The 25,500-nt window shown below is 40.8% G+C and overlaps 2 protein-coding genes across 2 annotated transcripts in view; both read left to right on the forward strand.

Moving 5' to 3' along the window:
• Window positions 1–17,767, forward strand: part of NUP133 (nucleoporin 133) — a 32,437-nt gene extending 14,670 nt beyond the window's left edge. The window contains exons 14-26 of the mRNA XM_039707510.1: window positions 1,221–1,315; window positions 1,433–1,657; window positions 2,638–2,760; window positions 3,213–3,312; window positions 4,288–4,530; window positions 5,689–5,822; window positions 7,558–7,716; window positions 9,133–9,268; window positions 11,067–11,185; window positions 12,700–12,780; window positions 13,843–13,907; window positions 16,314–16,402; window positions 17,410–17,767. Coding sequence (XP_039563444.1) covers window positions 1,221–1,315; window positions 1,433–1,657; window positions 2,638–2,760; window positions 3,213–3,312; window positions 4,288–4,530; window positions 5,689–5,822; window positions 7,558–7,716; window positions 9,133–9,268; window positions 11,067–11,185; window positions 12,700–12,780; window positions 13,843–13,907; window positions 16,314–16,402; window positions 17,410–17,546 — 1,706 coding nt within the window. The 3' untranslated portion in view covers window positions 17,547–17,767. The remainder of the gene's footprint in view (window positions 1–1,220; window positions 1,316–1,432; window positions 1,658–2,637; window positions 2,761–3,212; window positions 3,313–4,287; window positions 4,531–5,688; window positions 5,823–7,557; window positions 7,717–9,132; window positions 9,269–11,066; window positions 11,186–12,699; window positions 12,781–13,842; window positions 13,908–16,313; window positions 16,403–17,409) is intronic.
• A 3,847-nt stretch (window positions 17,768–21,614) lies between these two features.
• On the forward strand, window positions 21,615–24,022 carry ACTA1 (actin alpha 1, skeletal muscle). Its single transcript, XM_039707090.1, has 7 exons — window positions 21,615–21,775; window positions 21,854–21,996; window positions 22,158–22,482; window positions 22,625–22,786; window positions 22,999–23,190; window positions 23,310–23,491; window positions 23,605–24,022. Exons 2-7 carry the CDS (start codon window positions 21,868–21,870, stop codon window positions 23,746–23,748), a joined length of 1,134 nt encoding a protein of 377 aa, XP_039563024.1. The 5' UTR covers window positions 21,615–21,775; window positions 21,854–21,867; the 3' UTR covers window positions 23,749–24,022.
• The last annotated feature ends 1,478 nt before the right edge of the window (window positions 24,023–25,500 follow it).

Genomic DNA, 25,500 nt, shown 5'->3' on the forward strand with positions numbered 1-25,500 from the left:
ATACATTTCTAGAAAGACTTAAAGATGCATCTTTTGATCTTACCAGATAAGCTTGCAGTCTGCTGTGATTAGTTCTTGACTTCATGCAGTAAACACAAACAGCAAGGAAAAGGTATTTCTGAGAAGGGTCCTTGTGCAAGGATCAGATGGTGTCACTTTAGTATTTCCACAATTCCTTGAGTAATTTTGAATAATTTTCCAAAAAAATAGATGTGTTAAGAGAGAGAGCTTATTTGTTCATTCTTAGCCCCGTTGTCAGTGTGACTGCACAGCTTCTGATCACCTTGGATCCTGGGTAGAGTGAGCTTGTATTCCTCTGGGGCATTGGTATTTATGTCTGCCTGCAAGAGGACTAGAGACATTGGTTTATGAGTATTTGTTGTGCATAAAGGATTGAAGCAGACATGTTTTCAGCAAGAAACTTCTTTGTTCATGCTTTGGTGTCTCTTACAAAAGTTTTCATTTGAAAGTGGCCTCAAACCTCTAGGCAGTAGTTGCCAGTTACAGAGTAGAGGCTTAATTTGAAAGTTCATGTAAATAGTTACAGATGGATGATGTTTCCTGTTGTTGTTTGTGTGGGGCAACAGCTAGTTGGAAATTGTTGGGCATCACATCCTCGCTATTTTCTGAATCAACTTTATTTTTAATTTGGCAGCCTGTCTGTGCTTATTCCTGACTAAAGCCAGGAATGAAAATTGGTAGCTTCTTGGAAATCATTTTGCTCAGTTTGCTTAGTGATAGCTCTTCCAAGTTTTTTGTCTTGATATTACAAGTACACTTAGTTTGTACAAAAAAAACTGGATGCAGAGTCAATTAGATCTGAATGCTTGTAACACTGTAGCTTCTAGTAGCTGTGGTCTAATGCATAATAAATTTAGCAATAGCTAGTCCACCATGAGGATAAAAATATGAGTCTGGATCCTACTAAAACTAGAATATGCTTGTGAGCTGCTATTTTAGCAGCATAATGAATTGAATATTTCAGAATAGTACTGATCTAAAGATACTTTATTTCTTCTAAAAGCTTTTCTTCAGCCATTATGGAGTTGAAATAGATTAAAAATAGCATAGTAAGGAGTATATAAATGTGTGTGCATATACTGTAAAAAGTACCAGTGTGGTACCACTATCAAAATTGACAGATCAGTTTACCTCAGAGGCACAAAACATCCAGAAATTAAGACATCAAGTACTCTGACCTAAGATTTTACTTTTTTTAGAAGCGGCTGGTTTCAGCAACACATCTCTTATTCTTCTTCATCAGCTAGAGGATAAGACAAAAGCACACTCGTTCTTCATTGAGTTTCTTCAACAGGTAGGTCCTACTGTTCTTTTGGTATCAGCACACACAGTTTATTACTTTGTCTTGATTCCTCTAGAACACTGTTTAAAGTGCATGGGGTGTTTTGTTTTGTTTTTTTTTTAATAAAAGGTTGGTGTGTTTGAGCGTCTGGGCAGTTTTCCAGTGCGAGGGATGCCGATGGCCACTCGACTGTTGCTCTGTGAGCACGGAGAGAAACTGGCAGCAGCTATTGTTCTCAAGAATCACCACTCCAGGCTGCCTGAACTGGTGAATGCTGCTATTCTGATTGCATTGAACAAAAGGGAATGTGATGTTCCAGCAAGCCTTACCCCTGCTGATGTGTTCTTCAGGGAGGTAAGAAACCCATAATTCCTGAATTACTATATAGCCTTGCACATAGTAAATGTTACAGTGCTTTGAAATGTACTTTGAAACTTTCCCCTGTAAAAACTGTAAAAATCAATTGAAATTTACACAACTACCCTTTAAATAGGGATAATGTGGTAGTATTTCCCTCACTTTGGTGTATGTACTTTTTTGTGCCTGCAGCTGAAACTCAATTTCTGACAAATTTTATGTAGCAGAAGTAGAGTTACAATTACCAACTGCCCAACATAGATAAGTAGTGAAAAGGGCAACAGAAATTCTCTGACACATAAGAAGATGCATGCTAAATTATAATTTTTAAGGGTTGAACTGAAGATTATGAAGCTTTCCAGATAGGAGAGGTGCTTTGATGAGCTGTCCTGGCTGGAATTATATTAGTTCAGTCGCTTATAATTTTTGTCCTCTCTAACATTAGTCAAGCTAAGTTAGTTCTCAGTTTATGCTGCGTTCCAGTCAAGGGCTCTGTTTTTGTTTCTTTCTTCCTTCTTGAGAAGAACTATGCACAAAACATTTATTCTTAGGAAGTTTTTTACTGCAGAGAACAATAGTTGCTAAGGGAGAAAAATAAATATAAAAGAAAACAGAAATAATAGTCTGCTATTTTAAAGCAGATATGTTATCCAGTATACTTCATGTAACAAAGATTCTGCTGCTAAATATTCCTGAAGATGATGGAGGAATATGCTTAATGGAAGTGTATGAAGTTGTCTTCAGAAATGAGGATTTTTTTCTTTCAGATTTAAGTCCAGAAAGAAGGTATTTTTTGTAGTTTTAACATAAGCTTGTTATCTCATTATGCATTAGGGTAGTTGATACCTTTTAATATTTTTGGTTATCTATGTGTTTATACTAAGGCACTTAATTTTTCTATACAGCTCTTAGCTTTCAGATGTCAGCTGATAGTGGACATGTTTGTGTTCAGTGTAACTTTTCTTTCTGTCTTCAAGGTATCCCAGATAGATTCCATCTTTGAATGCTTATTAGAAGAGGAGGAGCAAATCCTGAAAGACATGCCTGTTGAATCAATTGAGTGGGCCCAGATAGTTGTCAATGTGAACAACATCATTAAGGTACAGAACTGCCTTAACCAAGATGTTTGTGGGAGGGGAAGATAAACATTGAAGAGCACAGAACAAGTTGAGTGTGGCACATCCAAGTTACTGACCTGTGAAGAAAAATGAATGCTTTTCAAATGTCCAAATACAGCAGGAAGGAAAAGACAGCCTTGGGTGGAATTAGGGACATTCCTTTTCCTCCTGAGCCACTGTTAAATATAATATAGAAGTTGCAGCTTTGTTGGAAGTTGCGAAGTCATGAATATGTAGCAAAGAGTGAAGAGCTTGTGTTTGAGCGCTGAGGTTTCTTGCTCAGTCAGTATGTCCCCTTCTGTCCAACTGAGAAAGTGGTGTAGAAAGAATGTGGGTATTGAAGGAACATTTCAGAATTACAAAAGACGACATCTTTTGTGGTCTGTGTATACTGAGGTAGACTTTAAAATACTGACATCCATACCTTTCAACAGGATATGCTACAAGTTGCCTGTCAGTATCGTCAGTCTAGAGACTCTTTATATAAAGCAGGTGAACTTCCAGAAAGAGAACCTGAATATATTCCATGGACAGGTGAGAAAGTACTATTACAAGTTCATAAGTTTCAAAACACATGAATTTCAGTCTGAATTTTAAACTTTCTGTTAAAAGCTGCTACAGGGTTGTCAGTGAGAGTAAGTGAAAATGAAGTTTTCATTTAGGGAATGAAATGGTTAATCAATGAACTCTTAGTTTGTCCAGTACTGATAATGCTTTTTTAAAACTTGCATTACAAATTTGGTGATAAAACCAAACATTTGGGAAAGAAAACTAGTTTTAGAATTTTTATAGATTTTTTTTAATGCATTGGTTCTGGTTGGCAGATCTGTGGGGTACATAACATTAAAATAAATAATAAAATGTGATCCATAACTGTTTTAAAAGGACTGATGATTCTCTACTTGCAGAAATGTTGTTTTGTTTTGATGGTTTAATAGTGTGAAAAACTATCAGAACAAGTGTTCTCAGAAGCAAGCACTTTCCAGTTAATGCTTAAGCTTCCTTGTAGCCTCTACATGTAAATCACGTTTGTTTAGTGCCTTTAAGACAGAAGTCTTGCAATCTGTATTCCTCCTCTCAAAAGCAGACCCATACAAACTTTTGATCTTGTGTTTTGATGACTATATCAAAATATTTAAATCAGGTTAACAGAAGTTGCCTTTTCCTCTGTGTATTCCCTTACTTTGCTTAGAAATAGTGCAGGTAGTTTTTTTCTTCTGGAAAAAGGCTGATGTTGGTGGTTGGCAGCATAGATCTGCATAGTTCAGGCTTTTAGCTTACCATGTCTTGGCCCAGTTGAATATGTAAAAGTAGATGGAGGTAGTTGTTCATTGCTGGATGTGGAGTGATGACGGTATAACTTTGATTTTTCAAAACTAAAACATTTACTGGCTTTTTACCTTGTGTCTTTTTTTAATTATTCCATAGCAATGTTTTCCTTACGCTTTGCCATAGATTGTTGCGGTGATTGGATTCTTGCTGTAACGTTCCCTGTGTTGTTTCCCCAAGCCTCCAGTGGCCTCCGCGCGGCAATAACGCGCCAGCACGGTACCATCCTGAAGGTGGTGTATCCCCAGGTGGACAGCAACCTCCGCAGCGTCCTGGCCGAGCAGCTGGTGGCACTCCTGGATTGCTTCCTGGATGGCTACGTTGCTCAGCTGAAGTCTGTGGATCGTCTGGCTGATCAGGAGCGGTACAGCAGCGTAGAAATGGAATATGTCCAGAAGAGATCCGAGCTCTTGTCCCCTCTCCGTGAGTGGTCTCCGTGTTCTTTAATGCAAAGCTTAAGCGGTCCATTCTATGAGGAAATTACATCTGTGTATGAATTCTGCTTGCAGTTGCTTTCAAAGTACAACTGGCTGGTCTATGATTTAATGAGATGATTAAAAAATAAAAGCAGATTACAAGTTAGCATCCAGGACTGCACTCCATGTGTGTACCTCTCCTTAGACGGCTGGCTGCTTGAAGTTTTGTATTCTGCTAACTTGTTGCATTTTGCTGGCAGTTTTTTATTGTGTGCTGCCTGGCTGAAAGTAGCCTGTAAATGGATTCTAAATGTTTATATTGTTGCAAGCTGAGATAAACCTATATGCCTGAAAGCTTGCTTGGTGTTTATCAGTGATTAGTTACTTTTTGAAGCCAAATTATTTAATAATCGTACCCATTGTTTAACGTGTTGGATGTGGTTACTGAATCAATAACCTATAGAAAAGCTCCCTTTTAAAATGGAAATAAGCTGGTGTAAATGCATTTTAGTAACTTTGAAAAGTTTAAATATTGTTGACTGAAGTAAATTATATAAATAGAACAATATAATGATAATTTTGAGCGTTCTTAGAAAAAGCTTCATAAAATTATCATTGCCCACATTTATGGGCTCTGTTAGCTTATAAATGCCTTTTATATTGTTATGTTCAATCTAAGGTTCATATTTCTTTACAAACATAACTAAGTCTTCTGCTGACTCTTACATATTTAACTGAACGAAAAGGAAGATTCTAAGTAGTTTCTCTTCAATGCAAGCCCAATTATCCTTACTTGTTCTGTTCTTTTTCAAAAGCCTATGGCTGCTGCTTTTTTGCTTTGTGTATTTAAGTGGCTGTTATTGTAGATGTTAAGTCATGGGTGGAATTGCCTCCCCCAGTGCAAATAGCAGATGATGCTAATTTCCAGAGGAAATAGAAGACATGATGCCATTTAGTATTCCCTTTTTCCTTCTTGTGCTGTGGGACAGAGATGGTAGGACTGTGAGTGAGTGTGCGCAGGGGAGATTTATGCAGGAGGAGAGTGTTCCTTTGGGAATGTGTGAGTGTGTCTCCTCCACGGCAACTTCTGAAACTTGTTTTCATTTTTCTGGTCTCAGACAAAGGTGAACTTGTTTGATAAAACTTCTTTTTCTTGGTTACTTAGTTTCCCTGGGACAGTACCAGTTGGCAGCTGCTTTAGCAGAGAAGTACTGCGACTTTGATATCCTGGTGCAAATGTGTGAGCAGACAGACAACCAGACCAGGTTACAACGCTACATGACTCAGTTTGCAGATCAGGCAAGTCTCTTCTGTTTCCTTTAGGTCGTGTTATGTAATAAATTTTTATCTGAAATGTTGGGAAATTTACTATTTCTTTCTGGGGTTTCTTTTCCTGTTTTTTTAATGCTTATGTAATTATGTGTATATACAGGGATAATGTGGAAAATTTAAGTTGATATTCCCTGTAAAATATTCAATGGAATATTTTACATTGGGAAGGCAAAGCTAGCCAGCAGAAATAAAGGTACTGCTTGTATGGGCAGTGCCTTTTCATGGGACCTTTTTGGGCCCCAGACATGTTTTCTCACTCTTAGCGTTTTGTGATTTCTTCACTCAGGTGCTGTTTCATTACACTGGTTTTTTATTAACCTAACATAATATGAAATGGAGGATAATTTCCGAAAGAGATTAAATTGTTAAATATATAAGCAGAAAAGTAATTAATGTGTTAATATAAAAGTAGTTAGGAAGAGTAGGAAGGTAGGGCTGTTGCTTTGGGGTTTTTTGCATTATCCTGCTACATATTTGTTGGACAGTTTTTCCACTCTCTGTTAAAATCTAGTGTAAGAATTAAGTGTGCTGAAATATTAGAAAGCTTAAGGAAAAGGTGATAGAGCTTACTCAAAATGTGTGGGACTGGAACAAAAAGGTGTTAATTTGAGAATTGGTGAGATGAGTGTGTTTAGCTTTACACAACTATTGGGGAAAGAGAAATCCTACAATCTACACATTTCCTAGTAAAGAGAGTACATAAAGGTTGTTTAAATAACAAAAACCAGAAATATCAGTAATAGACAGAAATTATAACAAACTTTTAAAATAGTGCATCTTAAAATACTCAGCCTGACTGTCAAAGGGGATAAACTACCTTTTTTTTTTTCCTTTTCATATGCTTTATTTTGTATCAGTAATAGAAATTATAGCAAACTTTTAAAATAGTGCATCTTAAATTACTCAGCTTGACTGACAAAGGGTATAAGTTACCTTTTTTTCCCCCTTTTTGTATGCTTTATTTTAAAAGGGAAATATAAAACTTCCTGAAAAGAAGTTACTGTGGCAAATGTAGAGCTGAATAGATAAGTCTAATGGACTATCAGACTGATGGCCTCTTCAGACTTCATTTTTAAATTGTTAATGCAATTAAACTTTAGCATTACTCTAATATTGTCCTGAAAAGACTAAATTAAATCTTGAGCAGAAATCCTGATTAGATTTCACATTCAAGTTTTTGAGGGTAAAACAGGATGATTTTTCTTTAAAAAGAAAAAGGTTTTATTAAACAATGCCTGAGAGAAGGAAGGTTGCAGGTTAACTTTTAGGTAGGAGGGAATGTTTCAACAACAGTAACAGCTGAAGTAAACTTGTTTATGAAAGGAAATAGTGAGTTTTGAAAAGAACATGGGGTTTTGAAGGGGGCAAAGAAACAGGTCTGAAAATGAGACAATAAGAATTGTTATTCCTGTTCTTGTGTATTAACGTGAATAATTTGCTTTTGGCACTTCCATCACTTTAATTGAAGGATTCTGTGTTGATCAGCATCTGATGCAGAGAGCTCATTAATGCTTTAAACACTTATCAGGACTCTTATGGGGATTTTTATCAACACTGTAATTTCTGTTGTATGTGTGTGTCTGGCTTTATCAAGCAGGTTCTTATTATTTTCTTACTAATTGTATTTTATAAAGCACTTAGAAGGCAAGCCAGATAGTGCAATGTAACTTGTAAAATTTGTTCATATTTCTGTTATATTCAGAACTTTTCAGATTTCTTGTTCCGCTGGTATCTGGAAAAAGGAAAGCGAGGGAAGCTGCTATCTCAGCCTATTGCTCAGCATGGACAGCTGGCCAGTTTCTTGCAAGCACACGAACATCTGAGCTGGTTACACGACATCAATAGCCAGGATTTGCAAAAGGTAGGGTTTCTTAAATACAGCCAAATGGAAATACCACACGTTGAACAGGTCAGGTACATATTCAAGTAGGTAATTTAGCGAGTTATGATTCTTCCCAATCAAAAGACAGATTATCCAGTTGGGTTAGGGGAAAGATGACACAGAATTAATTTGGTACTTTAGGAGCACCAAGAGCCTCCATTCAGGCACTGTCTGGTATCTCATGTAAGCCACTGCACCATGTAATGGAAATTAGGGCTGCTTTTCATCCCTGCCTAGTACTTTTTTGCTGAGGAAATTTGGTTTGGCTACACAATCACGACTTTGATGGAGTTGGGGATTTATGGTGAGTATCAGTAGCATTATAATATTATCCAGCCAGGGAAAAACTGAAACTTCTCTTTCAAGACTAGCATCTTAAAGCTGAGGAATTTGGAGGTATCATGAATGGAAAAAAGGTATTGGTAACTTTAATCACTTACATCCATAGTTTAAAGTATTTTTAATAGCAGATGTGCATGTGGATGGATTAACATGACATTGTTTTTAAACATGATCATTTGTTGCCTTCTGGGCTTTCCAGTTGCATCCCCTCTTCTTGCTTCTCAGTCTTTCCATTGTTCTGCTAGACTTAAAAATGCATTTCATTTAACAGTTAAAAGTATTTCAAATAAAAAATGGCTTCTTTCAATTCATATGCACATTTGTTAAGCATGGAAGCCATGGAAACATTTATCCTCCTGCAAATTAGAGGTTCATAATGCCATATCCCTCTTAAACAAAAGCATCCCACCTACAACCCCAACCAAAACAAATTAAAACCACTCTGAGAATATTGTAATACTCTATTTTTGTCAATTGAGGTTTTCTATGTCTATTTCTTTGTCTATGGCAAAGCACTTTGAAAAGCAGGTAAGGATTCTAAAATGTACAGTTAATTCTGTGTAGATAGTTTATTTCTGAGTAAGGGCTCAGAAACTGTTCCTTTGTCTGATAAACAAATTCTTGCCTCTGTATTTGGTTACTGCAAAAGTTATACACAATTCTGGTTTTTCAAATTCTTAAATTAACAGCCAAAACAATCTACATGAAAAAGATTTGTGTCCTGTCAAAACATATTTGCCTGGCTTTTATTGCAAAGTATTGAATTAGATCCTAAAGATACAATGTGTGAAGTTGCAGTTTATCCTTTGAGAATTTGGTAGGTTTTTTTATTAGCAATGTAAAGATTTTTAAAATATTTTGTTGAAAGAGAGCATCTTCTTGAAGAATGTGATGCAGAGTTCCATTGTGCAAATTGTACAACTTCTAAAACTAAGGGTTATAGTATTACAAACAATAAATAGCTGTGAGACTTATGTTCAGATAAAATTCTTGTCTGTTAACCTTCTGATCCTAATTTACAAAACTGATTTCTAACATCTTTATTAATTTTAGGCACACAGAACATTGCAGACTTTAGCAAATATGGAGACACGATATTTTACAAAGAAGAAAACACTTCTTGGCTTGAGCAAATTAGCTGCACTAGCATCAGACTTCTCGGAAGACATACTACAAGAGAAAATAGAAGGTAAGAAATAAAACCAGGGCAAAGTGAAGAAAAGACTTACTAAATTACTGAATTAGAATCCCATTAATTTTGGAGATGGTTGATTTTTGTGCATTGAGGGTTCTGACTTAGTGTGGTAAGGATAAATGGGCTGATGATTTTGCTCATTTTAAGAAGCACAAAGAAGGCAGCATGAGGCACTAACCTCAGTGTTCACTTTCATGTGTGAGTTAGGACTATGAGCATGGCAAATCTGTACCTTTCCACTTTTTCTACTAACATGTATAATATTGGAAAAATAACAAGCTCCACCTGTACTTTGAGAAGTGGCTGAAAGTGCTCAACATTCACACTGAATGTATTTTTATGAATCTGCATTTTATATTTCAGATGCAAGGTAAAAATTAATTAATTTCTTAGAGCCCATTAATAGAATGGCTTTCACTTCTGAATTCTTCTCAAGTCCTGAGGCTGTTAGGCTATACAAGGAAATCCTGTAACTGTGTTGTAGTGCAGTAATGCAATTGCAAATCTATACAGTTGTGATCAAGAAGTGCTTTCTCAGATTTTGCTCTCTGTATCTAGGAAGGTTACCATGACAATGTTTTGCTGTGCTCCATCTGAAATTATGTGAGCAGGAGAAGTACAAATATCTATCCTGCTTCATTACCAAATGCAATGGTTCCACTGCTCTGCCATTCTTACCCTTTTGGAAAATACTGTTTGTGCAGCACATGTGCTGTGAGTTTGAGGAAAAGCAATTTTGCATTACTGGTTGAAGGATTCTGGCCACCAGGGGGAAGCTTTGGAGTATGACTCAGGGTTGCTGCTCAAGCTTACTTCTGTTTATCTGTGTATTTATCCATCTATGTAATTAATAGTTCTTAAATCTTGTTTAAAAAAGCCTGGTAATAATTAGGTTAACTAAGTAGGCTTTAAAAATTATTTTTAGCTCATAATAATAATGTATTATCTGCCTTTTAAGTTGTATAGCATTGCATGAAATCTTAAAGTATAAATCAGGTATTTTATCACCTTGAAAATGCCTATGCTGATGTGAAGAATCTCACCTTTAAATAGGAAAATTTAAAAATTAGAAATGAGATAATTAAAGCTTTATTTTAGTGGACTAGAGGACTCTAAAAATTTGTTCTGGACTACATTCTACTACATATTTCTGTGTGGCACAGGATGTAGTTGTTAAAACTTAAAACTCTTTGTGTATCACTTTTCTGTTGATGAAAAGGACTAATTATTTCTGCCATATTTTGCTTATTCCTTTAAACAGATAAAATGCTCCACAGAATTATTTTCCCTGTTCTAACATGCTGTGGAAGTTGGTGGGAAGGGCAGGGTTCATGTGGTGTGGTTGGTATTATTCCCTTTTGGGTAAGCAAGTTTCTCATCCTAAAGCAGCTCATACTGGCAAGTATAAAACAGTCAAAAATTGAACAGTTCATGAGATAGAACATGTCCATGGCACAGCTCCCTCAAGTTGCAACCAGCTCATTTCCTGTGCAGTCCAACAGCTTCCATCCAATCCTCTGTATTAATTTTGAAGTGTTAGGGCAAAAGTAGAGTTATGCATTTTCATTACACTGGGAACATGAGTGGAAAGTAAGAACTAGTTCCCTGGAAAAGCAGTATTGAAGTGGAAGTATTTCTGTGCTTTGGGAACATGGATGAGAGTCCAAAGAGAATGCTTCATAACAAACGCTTGTAAGCTTGAATAATATTGTGGCTTGACAGTTGTTGTGCCACAGAATTTATTATTACATTTTAGTAACATGAAACATTCATTTCCTTAAATGACTACAAGAAATATCAGAGCAGGAGCGCTTTTTGTTACATCAGGAGACACTTCCCGAACAACTCCTGGCAGAGAAGCAGTTGAACCTCAACAATATGCCAGTGCTGTCTGCATCTCAGCTCATTGATGTAAGTGTCCCATGTTTTCTTCATTGCACAGGTCAACTTCCAGTATGTTTTCTGCCCCTTTGTGATAAAATAAATGGGAAGGTCACAGCTGCCTTTATCCCTTATATGACTTGCGAAGCCACCTAAAGATCTGATGTATGAATTAGTTTAACTTCACTTAGTTTCTACCACCAAACATCGGAATGATGGGTTTTGTGCTAGTTTTTTCTGTTGAATGTGTGCTTTGGAGTGCTGCTACGAGAAAAAGCAAAACAGATCACTGCCAGAAGTTGATTTACTGGTCTAAGCCAGTTTTTGGATGTGAGACACTTCTTACCTTCCTTTACATTCTTGATAGAACAGAACATGGTAGGGCAGAATGAACAAACAATTCTACCTTAGTGGAGAAGGATGCTGCAAGATAGAAAAAGGAAGTACTAGAAGCAGGAAGAGACTTTTGGTCACCTGTTGCAAAGAGGCACAGGAAGTCTTTCTACTTTTGTTTTCTTTTACAAAAATCCAACCTGTAATGAAACAAAATTTAGAACTGTTCCAGTACTGGGATAATAATGCTGACTCCTTTTTCACACTCCTTTCTGGGAACAGCCAGGAGCCAGTAGCCTTACTGACTCTGCCTTGTTTGCCACATTTTTTTACCATCCAGTGATGGTAAAAAATACTGGATTTTTTTACCAGTATTTAAAATACAGGTACTCCACGAATAACAGCAATACATTGAAAAAGAAGTCACTTGTGTCTGGGAACCAATATTTTTGTATTTTTCTGTAATCCTGTAGAAAATCTAAAGCTAGCATATAAACAAGCGTGTTTGTTTACATTCTCATAATTTTCTTAGAACTGTGCTAATAGCAGATTGTGAAGTCCTTACCTGTATCTTTAAGAAAGGCTATCTGTGGGATTAGGGAAGGGTAGGAGGTGTCAGTCAGGACTTGGCAAGTGCTCGCACCACAACAGTTTTCCTTCTGAGCTCTCTCTTTTTGTCAAACCAGTGTTAATACTTGCTACTTGCAATGCAAAAATGAAACTGAGAAAGTGTAAATTAAGAGAGTGTAAATGTTAATTTTTCTTTGAAGTACTAATTTATAGTTGGGTGATATGAAATACTGAGGGGAACTTGTTGTTTTTAAGGGCTGAAAGGCAGCACATGTGCTGAAGTATTGCTTTGAGCTTAATTACCAAAATAATTCAGAGAGCTTATTTGTGGAGCTGAGCTCTGGCTACAGTAGTCCAGGAATGTTACAGCCTTAAATGGCACTTAAATTTGAAACCCAGCAGCCTTGTATCCAGTATCATTTGTCCACAGACCATTGTCACGTAGGTGGAATGCTGTTCTAAAACCTTAAGTATATTCCTTACTATAAAAATACTAGTGGTTGAATCAAAACATATTTTCATGAGGAGGTCATGTAAGTAGAAAATACATGGTGGGCTTCCCATAGCGGGTTGTCCCCGATACCAGTTACGTTAGTTTGTAGGCTAAAAATAATTCTCCACATTAATCTCTGATTTCATAGTTGTTCATATGTGATGAGAACAGAAGAGCCAATGAATATGACTTCAAGAAAGCACTTGATCTGCTGGAGTATATTGATGAGGTAGGAAAACTTTTTGAAGGATTTATAACCTAGAGACTTTTATTATTATTTAGGCTAGGGTGATGCATCTGTAGTTAATTAACATATTAGCTTAGTTTATGGTAATTAAAAAACTCCCTGATGTGTTTTTCCAGTTTGTTTTTAAGTCACTGGAGACATAATGCCAAACGTAGTTTAGATAATTTGAGAAAAATTACATTCTTCATCTTCACTTCCCATTTATAGTCTATAGTTTCTTTTTAGAGCCTTGCTTCCCTACAGGAAGGCTCTGTAGGGAAGCAAGGCTCTGTCCTGTCTCCAAACAGGACAAAGATCAACTGGTTTTAGTAGTTTAGTTCTTGTGTCTTCCCTCTTGACAGTTTCACTGATTGTCCTGAGGTAATGTGGGATAGTCACCACTTTCTAACATGTAAATAGCTTTGAACCACAGATTTGCCATCTGCTTTTTTTCCAATTGTATTTTTTTTTCATCTCAATAAAATAAAATGTTACTCTAAACCCATGCAATTGCAAATTTTTTTTCCCCACAGATACTAAAATTTCTAACAACTTGTGTAGAACCGTTCAGCACAAATTGGAGTGGTGGTTTCTGTGCAGTGAAGAAACTGCCCTTTTCAAATAAAATGTGTATCTTTGAAAACATTTACTAATGTATTCATATACATGTGTCTTAATGTGGACACTAGTGCATGTTAGTTAGCTTGGCCATACTGATAAAAGAGCTTTGACTCCATCATTGAGCACATGGTAAAATAAAATTTGCCTAGAATACAATGTTTTACAAATTGGTATTTTTGTGCCCTTTTACAAGGTGTGTTAGTTGATCGTCAGCAGTCAAGTGGTGCTGTAGAAAGTCTGAATCCATGATTTCATTTGGAAACAAACGGTGTTTGGTGTTTCAACAGTCCAATCAGATCATCTGTTAAAACAGCATATGTTAAAAATTGTGTTTGATGATTGAAGAATCTAATTCATTGGTGCAGTCTGCGTGACAGTGTGATTATTTCTTTGTAAAAAACCCTGGAATTTTAATATGACTTTTTCTCCTTATATGAATTGAAGGAAGAAGAAGTGAATGTAAATGATCTGAAACTTAAAATTCTCTGTAAGGCTCTCCAAAGAGATGGGTAAGTATACATATAAGTTACTGAGACACAGCTTTTCCAGAATTACATTTTAGTGTCACCAAAAATATTTAATTTCACAGGATAAGTAAAGTATAATGTGTCTGATCAGAGCATGTATTCTTATTTGTTAAGTGAAACCATAGCAAAAAAAATCTGCAGTACTCTGTTGGTTTATCTCACTGGCAATCTGCTGTGCAGTCCTGGCACTTGATGCAGAAATGAACCCATGCAGCTTTTGTTCTTGAACCCTTTCCTGAGGTAAAAGAAGTTCAATGCTGAACCTTTTTAAACTTTTTTTTTCCTTTGAAGCATCTCAAGTATAAGTTTTTTTTAATAAGATTACATAGGCAGAGGTCTCTCCTGCAAGGTTTTATTTCACTTGGGTTTTGCCATTGAACCACACTGGCAATTTCATGACCTTTTTGAGTTAAAACTGCATTTTTGGTTCTAAGAGACCAAAGCCTAACCAGTGCTTAGAAGAGCCACTCTTGTGGATGTTCAAAACCAAATACAGGCAGAATCCAGTTGGTCACAGGGATCTTCTCATCAAACGGTGGTACTATTCTTTCCCAGATTAAATAACACAAATGGCATTTCCTCCCTTTCCTTTCCAACTCTCAGAAGTCTTCTGACTTTCCTAACTCCCACCTATGTTCCAAGAGGAAGCTAAGGAAGAAAAGATGAGGAGAGAATTCATTCCAAATGCACTGTGCCATTTGTGATTAAAATGGAAATAAGCAGCATTTGGATTCACATTTATGTATAGGATAGATTCCAAATGGCAGTGGTGTCTAGGAAATAATTCCTAATTGCATGGGTAAGTTATGTCCATATATAACAAATCATAAGCAGAGAGAGGTTCGCACTATTCCAAGTGTTTTCCCTCCCTGTAATTTTAAAGACAGAAGAATTCAGAGCTCCTGCGTGGCACCAGTCTAGTTATTGGTTTATGATCTATCCACCCTGGACAAGCACGGGGTTTTGAGTGTGGTATTTTAAGAGTTCAAATATATACATGTGTGACAAGATTTTGGCCACTCTGGCAGCTAACCAGAGGTGAGATGCAGACTTTACACTGAATAGTGGGTAGAAAACATGATGTCCCAGCTGAGATCCATCCAGCAAGGCTCACAAAGGCTTACAGAGAGGTGGTGGTAACTTTCACCTGTGTGCAAAAGTAAACATTGAAGATATGACATGCCTACTTTTGAGGATGGCCTGTGGTTTCTAACTTGAGGGCTACAGATGGTGAGAAGGTTCTTGGGTAGGATGGAGAGCCTTGCTGAGTGTGCTCCTGATGCTCTGCTAGTGTCCTCACCATTCTCCTCTGTGCCCAAGGCGAGAAAATCCTCCTTTCCTCACATTCTTCCCAGTGGAATTAAAGATGTAATCCTAGACATTTAGGAGCTGAAGAGACATCGAGTTAAAACCAGTGAGGTACAGAGGATTTGTCAATAATAGCTCCTGGATCCAGGTTCAGATCTGTTACAAGTACGTCCCACAGGCCTGTGGTAGTTTAGGGAGTGATATGAGAACCAGTTTTGTCTAACAGCTTAGCACATGGAACAGGAAATTTTAACAACTGAAAGGTTGGAATCACAGCAGAACAAGTTAGGTTGGTGTTGAATTTAAACTGGAGCATATAAAGGTCTGCAAGGATGAAAAAATTGTCATTTAAAACAATGTTCCTCTTACAAAAATCTGTTTGGGATTTTTTTAATCACAAATGAGACTGGTGTTCATGAGTCTTTGTTTAATCACAGAGCAGATAAACTGTTTGTTTTGTGATTCTGTGTATTGTTACAGGCCTGCAACTTAGATTTTACAATTTTTTCTCTATTTCTTATCTCAGTGCTTGCTATTTTTATTTTGATTTTTTTCACATTAGAGAATTGCTTCTCTTGTTTTATTTTACCAAAAATTCTCAGTGCTTGCTATTTGTTTTGTTTTGATTTTTTCACATTAGAGAATTGCTTCTCTTGTTTTATTTTACCAAAAAAAATCTACACTTTCATCACCTCAACTGTAAAATATAATTACTGAGAATAGGTAGTTCTTAACTCAATGAATAATACTTTTATATTATATCAAAGAAATAATGTTGTTTGGTTGGGATTTTTAATGGTTTAAAAATGGGAAGCATTATTAAATATTACATTATACTAGAGTAGTTGTGTTCCAGTTTTACTGGAGTAATGACTAAGTGACTCAAGGTAGAAAAAAACCTCTGGCTCTGAGCTATAACCAAGCACATAATGCTTCCATATGGACGTGTATTAATCACCTTTGATAATTTATCTAATTTTCCTGTGGTTTGTTTTTTGTTTTTTGGTGGTTTTTTTCTTGTTACTGTTCCTATTGATTTGTCTGTGTAATTTTTTCCCAAAATTATTCTTTGACTTGCAGATGGTCCTGTCCAGATGGTAGAGATGATCCAATTGAAGCATCTAAAGATAGTATATTTGTGAAAATACTACAAAAGCTGTTGAAAGAAGGTAAAGTCTACTTAAATATAATTGAATGAAATTGTTGTTTCAAAAGCTGCTTAAGATCAATGTGTAAAAAGTAGCATTATTAAATTCTCAGAGTAATAAAAAAATCATTCCACTAGGCAGTTAAAATAATTTGGAGCTAATTCTATCTGTAAACTGTTCAGGGAGATAAGAGGTGAGCAGATTTCTTGGTGGTAATCTTAGTATCTTTATTTGCTCAGCAGAGCATTCAAGAGATTTTTAGCAGCTGCTTACTGTACAGTAAAGTAGGTCTTCTGGGGGTAAATATGTCTCTTCTGTAAGATACAGGATAGTAACTAATTGACTGTCACTCAGTAGAACTTAATCTATTTTAACCAATTTTTTTTTTTGCTTTTGTTTTTTCTCTCTAAAAGCTAAAGCAAAAAAATACACCTCCCATTCTCCACTTAAAGCTGGCTATAGGAAGTTATGGACATGGAATTTACAGATGGAGGAGGGAGGGAGAAAAAGGAAGCAACTGGGAGTCAAAGACTGTTTCAAATATTACTGCATAGAAACTTTTTGCAGAACACATAAGGCTTCATGTAAAAAGACAAAACTTAAGTACTTCCAAAAAGTTCCAATTTTGGGTGTACAATCCTATCAATTCCCTTGCATTTTTAAGACTTGCAGACCCTATGCTGGAACTGTTGCAACTGAATATATAGTTATTGTATGACTGAGCTTTCTTTCCTCTTGCCTTTCTTTTATTTATTATTTATTTATTTTGATGAAGTGCTATATAAATACTTGAATTTTAGGTTTAATCATTGAATTACTAGACTCTGGATTAAAAAAAAAAACAAACTCTGTTTTACAGGCTATTTAAGCTTTATGGTATTTCTTGACATGTATAATAGAATCAGAGCTTTCCAGTTCCAAAAGAGTAATTTAGCTGTGAGGCAGGCAGGGTGCTTACTTAAAAATTATATTAACTGCTAATGCAAAGTCCTTTAATCAGTGTTGTAATAAATGGTTCTGTTTTGTAGGAGTTCAGTTAAGTGAGTATTTACCAGAGGTGAAGGACTTGCTTCAAGCAAATGAACTCGGCAACTTGAAATCCAACTCCTACTTCAAATTTGTGTTAAAAGCAAACTATGAACTCTATGTTCAGGGACAAGCATGATTCTCACTGGGATTTTAAAATATTTTTTCTAAAGAACTTTTGAATTCATATTAACTTTTTTTATATTCTGTTTGGTTTTTTGCTAAAGCCTTGTGATAAAGTCTGTATGAGTACTATATTTGGTCTTAAATGTATAGACATTGATGCTTTAGTCGGGGACGCAGAGTTGTGTTTTCAGGTGAAATAAAAATAAAGTTTTCATTTTCAGTGCCTTTCATAAACTTGCTGTTTTGTTCTGTATCTGGGTTAGAACGTGTCCTGTCTGAGACTCAAGGATGCACAAATGCACAGGGTGAAACACAGGGACCCACTGCAGAGGGTGGGAAACTTGTCTTGTCACTGCTGGGTCTGTGATTTCAGTTCAGAGAAAATACTGAACACATTAATGCTGGGTGACTGCATACATTGCTTAACAAACAACAGGTTATTCTCTCAGATAATTCCACTCTTTGTACAACACTTTTTGCTGTAGATACTAGGTAATTTCAGGTTTCCCGTAAACGTTACTTGCACAAAAAGGATAACTGGCTTGTTACTGATCACTCAGCTTGTCTGTGACAGAAAGGAATAAAGTGCAGCTCTCATTCAAAGCCTTCTGATCCAGTAAATACTCCATTCTTTCAGTTCATACCTGTTAAATTAAACTTTTTCCAAACATTTCAGTATTGCATCCATTTAACTTCCCTTTAAGCTATTTCTAGTATACATGTAAAATGGGATTAGCAGCTCACCATGCAGTCATTCACAGCAACTGCTTGTGCCTAGGCTCAGAAGAAACCTCGAAAGCAGTTATGAAAGTGTGGGAGTACAGCATGATCTTCCTTACTCCCATGCCTTGGTCTCTCCTGGTAGGCACTATTAATTTCCTTTTTTCCTTTTTGACCCCGGTGCCACAGTTAGTTATCTGACAAAGGAATCATTTTTTTAAAAAAACAATTTCTCAATTTTTCTGATTAACAACAGAATTTAGTCTTTTAATAAAGGTTACTGCAATCTGATGTGTTGCACCTTTCTTTTGCATGTAGCTCAAGAGCCAGAAACTGACTGCAGAGCAACTTACACGCCCTTATGTTTTACTTGTCTGGCTCCATGCCTGCTGCAACAACTTGATCTAACAGCTGAGAAGGTCAGAAGTTAAATTGGTTGAAGAGAATCCAGTTTCTAGTTTTAAAAGCACAGCTCCCCTTCCGTGGCTTCCCCTCCTCCCTGTACTAATACAGTAAGCTGGACTGAGAGTCTGAACATGTTTGGAAGAATAGATTTATGTAGAGAGGTTCAAACTAATATGGGAAAGAAATGCACTAGCAGTCATCTTCTAAGATTGTTCTAAGCAGCGAACTTTGCTCTTCTGCAGTCTTGCATGGCTGGGAAGTGTGAGTGTAACTCCCAGCTCCAGCTTCAAAGGAGTTGCTCGTTTAAAGCCTTGGAAGAATTCCACGTGTTCGCCTGAATGTCACTTTGAGGGCGGTTTCACGTCGGTAAACTTAACAGGGTTTTGGGAGAAAGGGACTAATGGAAGAAGTGATTGCTTGCCCCTGCCAAAATATATTCTGCCTTAACTTTTCCTAGACTCCTGAATTTTGCTTGGAGAGCAATCTCTGACTGTCCACCATGTATCACTTTGGGGCTATCTCATACCTTCTAGACTGTTGGCCAGATCTCTGTGTTCTGTCAGGAGTGGCAGGGCAAGCTCTGGAAAGCTGCTCCCAGTGCAAGCAGTTCTGATCACCCTTATCCATTGTTTCAAAGTACTTGGGTTCTCTGCTGCATCGTGTTTGTCATGGTTGGTGTAAAAGTATTATCCAGCATTTGGGAAAGGATGAGCTGTGTAGGGTTTTCAACTGTTTTACGCTACTGCTGGGTTGGGAGGCACTTGGCGTTTATACAACAGCTTTCCATCTGACTATTGCCAAAACAGAAGGCTACTTACAATGAGTTTACTTAAACAAAGCCTCATTAAAATAACTTCCATGTCTAAACAGATGTTTAATGTTCTTGTACTAGTAATGTTGAACTGGTTCTCTATTCTGTTGGAAAGTTTGAAGAGTCTGGGATTCAGGATTATTCCTCCTCTCTGTCCTCTGCTTCATTATGTAATAAACTGTGCTTGTGCAGAACCCATGTCTCAGATTACTGCTCCAGGAGGATGCCTTCATTTACCACTGCATATGGAAGGTGGCAAATGCCACAGCTCTAGCTTGTTTCTAAGTGTAACAAAAACAAGCTTGTGACAAAAAGATGAGAGTTAAAACTGCCTGAGGGAGATGGATAGCTCCTCTTGAATAAGGATATACGTTGTTTCTTAAACAGTTATTTTCTCAGTAAGGGAGAGCACACAAAGTATGGGAGTACACATTTGCATCCTTTGTTGTCGCCAGAGCAGCAGGAAAGTTTTTCAGTTGTCATTTGTGATCAGTTTCAGAAACTATGCATGGTGGATAGTGAGTTCTTTGTGCCCTGTACTGGAAACTAACTCCAAGTGCTTTCTGACTTGAGACAAGAGCCACATTCATTTAGTGAATCCAGATAAACATCAGATCTACCTGCAGAAAATGATATTTTACTCAGAAGTGGGAGAATTTAACATTGCCATTTGGGTACTTTGCTGTAAAATAGATTGGGATAGAGAAAAAATAAAAGGGAGCAGAAGGCATAGAGTGGGTTTATGCTTGCATCATGTTTCATTGCAGGATTAAGGATGTTTATCTTTCAGCGACGTTAAGGTTTCTGTTACTTGATTTCTGATTCAACACAACCAGCCGTATTTTGGAAACCACAATGAAGCACTACAGTTCTGTAAATAGATTTGGTGGTTGTGATGCCTTTAAGTGCTCTCAGGCTTCCGATTTTTGTACTGCCAGTTGTTGATGACAGAACTGAAGAATAATACAAGTTGAGGAACAGGGTGAGAGAAGAGCACATTTTAATAACCACTTGACAGGAATTCAAAATCTATAGCAGAAGGAATTAAATGCCTGCCAGAGGTAAAGAAGAATGCTGCCAACCTGGAGAATGCAGAAGTTAAACAGAGGAGAAGAAAAGTTGTCTGCTTCTCTGTTGAGCTCTCTTGCATTGGAGGAAATCACCTGCAGAAATACCTTCACTCTCAGGAGACTCCTCACAGCACAGTGCTTCTAGCCTACTATTCCTCTTCCTTCTTGCCTGACTCCCTAAATTTTCAAAGGATTTACACTTGACCGATTGTGTCTTCAGAGAGGATCATGAAGGTTGATTTGCATCAACATAGTGTCAGGGCTGCAAATCTGCTTGCATTACTGCCTCTCCTTTCCGTTGGAAACCAAGCATCTGTAAAATCTTCCAAGTGTCCCACATGGAATCTGTGCCTAAATACCCGTAGCTGAAGGAGATGAACTGTTCCTTTTCACTTGCATAGCACCTTCAGCTCGTCAGGGATGACTTGCCTGTGAGATCGCACTCCTTTCGGAAAGGGTGAGCCACAGGGATAGCTGCAGGCTTCCCGTGCTGCCTGGCCGAGCTCAGCGGCCAGCAATGGGCACTCGTAATGGCACCAGCATTCACGACTACGTCAGGTTTCTGGGATCAGAGCAGGATTAATCCTTTACCAGGCTTCTCTTCGGGCATTTGTCTGACAGATGTTATCCCATGCATTTATTTTCCTTTTTTAAATCACAGCAAGGAAACGATGCACGGCTTTAACTTGATGTGTTAAGTTTTGCATGGGCTGTTGCCCCGTGTGCCCTGCAAACTAGAGATCTACCTTGTCACTTCTTCTCTCCCAGTTCCCTTTCTCCCCCTGGGCTCACCTACAGCTATGGGAAAGGCCCGGGTGAGACGCGTTTCCCTTCGCAGCCCCAGGGCTTGGCACGTGGTGGCCGCGGAGCCGATGCCCCTCGGGGCTCCGGGCCGCCCCCACCTGCTTTGCCCTTAACGGGGCCGCTGCTGCCGGGGGATTATTTCGGCCCCGGCTGCGGGCGGTGGCGGGGGGGGCTCGGCAGACGCGCCTTATACGGCCGGGCCCGGCTCACCTGGGCCGGGGCCAGGAGCGCCTTCTTTGGGCACCGCCGGGCCGGGGCCGCGCCGGGCCCGACGCCCAAATATGGGGACGGCCGGGGCCGCATTCCTGGGGGCCGGTCGCTGCCGCCGCCCGCCCTGATAAAAGGCTCGGCGCGGCTGCGGCGGCCACGAGTGACCCGGCGAGGAGCGGGAGCCTCTCTCTCTGCCCGACGCGGAGCCCGCAGCCAGCCCAGGTAAGCGCCGGCCCCGCCGCCCCCGCCCGCGGCTGCCGGCCGGCCGTGAGGCTCAGCCCCTGCCCTGTGCCCCCGCAGACACAGCCGAGACCATGTGTGACGAGGACGAGACCACCGCGCTCGTGTGCGACAACGGCTCCGGCCTGGTGAAGGCTGGCTTCGCCGGGGACGATGCCCCCAGGGCCGTGTTCCCCTCCATCGTTGGCCGCCCCCGCCATCAGGTACGGCGCTCTCCCCCTCCGAGCCTCCCCGCACGCCCTGCCACGGCCCTGGCTGCGGATCCCGGCTGCCTTCCAGCCCTCCGCATCCTCCTGTCTTGCTGGGGAGCCCCGTGCTGCTGTCCGTGGAGAGGTTGCTGAGCCCCCGCTTTCCTCCCCTGCAGGGCGTCATGGTGGGTATGGGTCAGAAGGACTCCTACGTAGGAGATGAAGCCCAGAGCAAGAGAGGTATCCTGACCCTGAAGTACCCCATTGAACATGGCATCATCACAAACTGGGACGACATGGAGAAGATCTGGCACCACACCTTCTACAATGAGCTGCGTGTTGCCCCAGAGGAGCACCCCACTCTGCTCACTGAGGCCCCCCTTAACCCCAAAGCAAACCGTGAAAAGATGACCCAAATCATGTTTGAGACCTTCAACGTCCCTGCCATGTATGTGGCCATCCAGGCTGTGCTGTCCCTGTATGCCTCTGGCCGTACCACTGGTGAGTGCAAAGTCCTGCTGGCTCCTCTTCCCCAAGCAAGGATGCCCGGGACTGGTCCCCTACATCTGACAAGCATTCTGCCCCCCAGGGCAGGACCCTCTGTGGACCACGTCTCTCATTTGGCTGCTTCTTGTCTCCCCAGGTATCGTGCTGGACTCTGGTGATGGTGTGACACACAACGTCCCCATCTATGAAGGGTATGCCCTGCCCCATGCCATCATGCGCTTGGATCTGGCTGGCCGGGACCTCACGGACTACCTGATGAAGATCCTGACTGAGCGTGGCTATTCCTTTGTCACCACAGGTAAGCACCATTCCCTCCTCCAAAAAGTTCCCTCTCGCTTCCAACCCTCGCCCTTCTAGAGATGCTCTCACCCCATTGCAAGCCCCAAAAACAGTCCTTGGGGGAGCTTTTGTGCGGTTGGGGGTCTGGAGTCCCAGCAGACCTGTGGAGGCAGCACAAGTGCTCCCTGTTCCTCCTCTGCAAACACTGATGCCATTGCTCCCCCCTGACAGCTGAACGTGAGATTGTCCGTGACATCAAGGAGAAGCTGTGCTATGTGGCGCTGGACTTTGAGAACGAGATGGCCACCGCTGCCTCTTCCTCCTCCCTGGAGAAGAGCTACGAGCTGCCTGACGGGCAGGTCATCACCATCGGCAATGAGCGTTTCCGCTGCCCAGAAACCCTTTTCCAGCCTTCCTTCATTGGTGTGTGCCCCCCTCCCTCTCTCTTCCCTTGGCTGCCCTCCCCTCTCTCCAGAGTCACCACGTAGAGCTCTCGCTTTGCTCTTAACTTGTGCCTGCCTGTTTCCCCCTGCTGCCCCCAGGTATGGAGTCCGCAGGTATCCATGAGACCACCTACAACAGCATCATGAAGTGTGACATTGACATCAGGAAGGACCTGTACGCCAACAATGTCATGTCCGGGGGTACCACCATGTACCCAGGTATTGCTGACCGCATGCAAAAGGAAATCACAGCCCTGGCCCCCAGCACGATGAAGATCAAGGTAAGGCTGGAGCGCCAAGCTCCTGGGAGCAGCCTTCTCTCCGCGCACAGCCGCGTGCTGCCACCCGCAGCAGAGCCGTGTGTACTGATCTCGGCTCTCTTGGTGTTTTCCAGATCATCGCCCCACCCGAGCGTAAGTACTCTGTCTGGATCGGTGGCTCCATCCTGGCCTCCCTGTCCACCTTCCAGCAGATGTGGATCACAAAGCAGGAATACGATGAAGCCGGCCCATCCATTGTCCACCGTAAATGCTTCTAAACATGTTTACATGATCACTTTGCCAACCACGCTCAGGATGACAACCTTCAAGGTTGCAGGCAGCCGAGGGCCTGCAACAGCCATGTAACTTTCTATTTTGTAACAATTTCTGGTTACTGTTGCTGCAAAGCTCCATGTGACACAGTGTATGTAAAGTGTACATAAATTAATTTATTTTATCTCCTTTTGTTTGTTTTTAAAACCAATGCCCTGTGGAAGGAAACAAAAAACTTCAAGAAGCATTAAATCATCAGTCATTCTGTCACACCCCTAATGCTGTCGCTTGTCGTCATTTGCTCGGGTTCTTCCATCACTTGTGGATGCAGTGTGGGGGCGGTGGGGCAGCAGTGCCCAGATGGGAGCGGGGCTGGGGAGGGGACAGGAGCCCAGCCAGAGGAGCCAGCTCTGTGAGCCTTGAGGTGCAGGCCAGCTCTGTGAGCCTTGGGGTGCGGGCTGCTCGGTGGCACTGCGGGCATTGCGGGGTGCGTGTGGCATCCCGCTGCTGCAAGGGGGGTGGCCCGGCACTCTGCAGCGTGCCAGTCCCAGGCAGGAAAGGGTTACCTGGAGCCTTTGCTTGCAAAACATTTCTTTTGGCTCAGCCTGCCAAAAAAGTAGCCCTGGCACGCTCCCGAGGAAGGCAAGGCTGGGGCTGAGGGCAGGTGGCGGGTGCAGGTTAAATAAAGAGCTTTCCACTCCACTTATGGGAAGCCCACCTGCTGCCGTGTTGTCCCGGGGGGCTGGGGGCAGCCAGGGCCACTTCCTCACCCTGCCTGACACCCTTGCCCTTGCCAGTGGCACTCAGGGGGAGCTGCCTGCCAAGGGACCACCCCCTCCTCTGCCCCTGGAACCACCCCTTCCCGGGATCACATCCTGTACTCAGGAACTCCCCAGGAGCCCGAAGGAAAATCCCAGGGGCTTCCCCTTGCCGCGGGCATTTGCCTGCCCTGTTTGCCGTGAGGAGGCAGAGCAGAAAGGTGCCCCTGGCCTGTCTCATTTCTCTCTTACTGGGGCTCCGGGGCTCTGGGACCCCCTTTATTTCCAGCATTCACACACACCCACACCCCAGGTGTTCTCTCTGGGAGCTCCAGTCCCTCTGGGAGCCATCCTAAAGTCCCGTCAGGCTTGGCATATGTTCCCAGGTCAGGACATCCATGCAGGAGCCATCAGCCTATGAAGAGGGAGGACTCCAGGAGCACAGGACCCTGTCATGAAAGCAGTGTCTGAGTTTTGGGGTGCTCTTTTGCTGTGGGAGACAGCAGTACCAGGGAAAAAAGAGATGATTTTCAGACAAACTTCCAGCCCAGGGAGGTTTTTTGCTCTGCTGTGGCTATGCTAAGGGTGCATTTGTTTTGCATTTTAGCTGGTTTTACTTGCATTAAAGTGAGACCCCCTACATGAGTTCACTTTTTTGTTTAGCACTATCCCAAAGCAAAAGCCTGTGGGAGGAGCTGCCCTGGTCCTTCCCTGGTACCTGAGAGCAGGGAGGGCCACAGGGCAGCCCTAAGGCTCAGTGACTGAGGAGGGACTGGAAACTAGTTGCTTCTCAAAAACCAGCTGCTTCTAAAAAGCAAAAAAGAACTTTTGTTGCCATTTGTGTAGTGGCACATACTCCACCTGCCAGCTCCCTGTTGGGATTCTGGGAGGTGCTTAGCCTTAAGTCCTCAACACTTGATCCCTGATCTCAGGTTCAGTTGTGGCTTAGGTGGTGAGATGGATTTTAGAAGCTGCTTCTGCTATTTAACTAAAAGAATG

The sequence above is a fragment of the Passer montanus genome, unplaced genomic scaffold (assembly GCF_014805655.1).
Source record: "Passer montanus isolate IOZ18808 unplaced genomic scaffold, ASM1480565v1 scaffold2, whole genome shotgun sequence".
Lineage (NCBI taxonomy): Eukaryota > Metazoa > Chordata > Aves > Passeriformes > Passeridae > Passer > Passer montanus.

Excerpts from the sequence above, each read along its gene's own strand:
- ACTA1 (XM_039707090.1), top strand. The coding sequence starts at position 21,868 with ATGTGTGACGAGGACGAGACCACCGCGCTCGTGTGCGACAACGGCTCC. Across the intron at positions 21,997-22,157 it reads TTGGCCGCCCCCGCCATCAG|GGCGTCATGGTGGGTATGGG; the intron begins GTACGGCGCTCT and ends CCTCCCCTGCAG. Across the intron at positions 23,191-23,309 it reads TTTCCAGCCTTCCTTCATTG|GTATGGAGTCCGCAGGTATC; the intron begins GTGTGTGCCCCC and ends TGCTGCCCCCAG.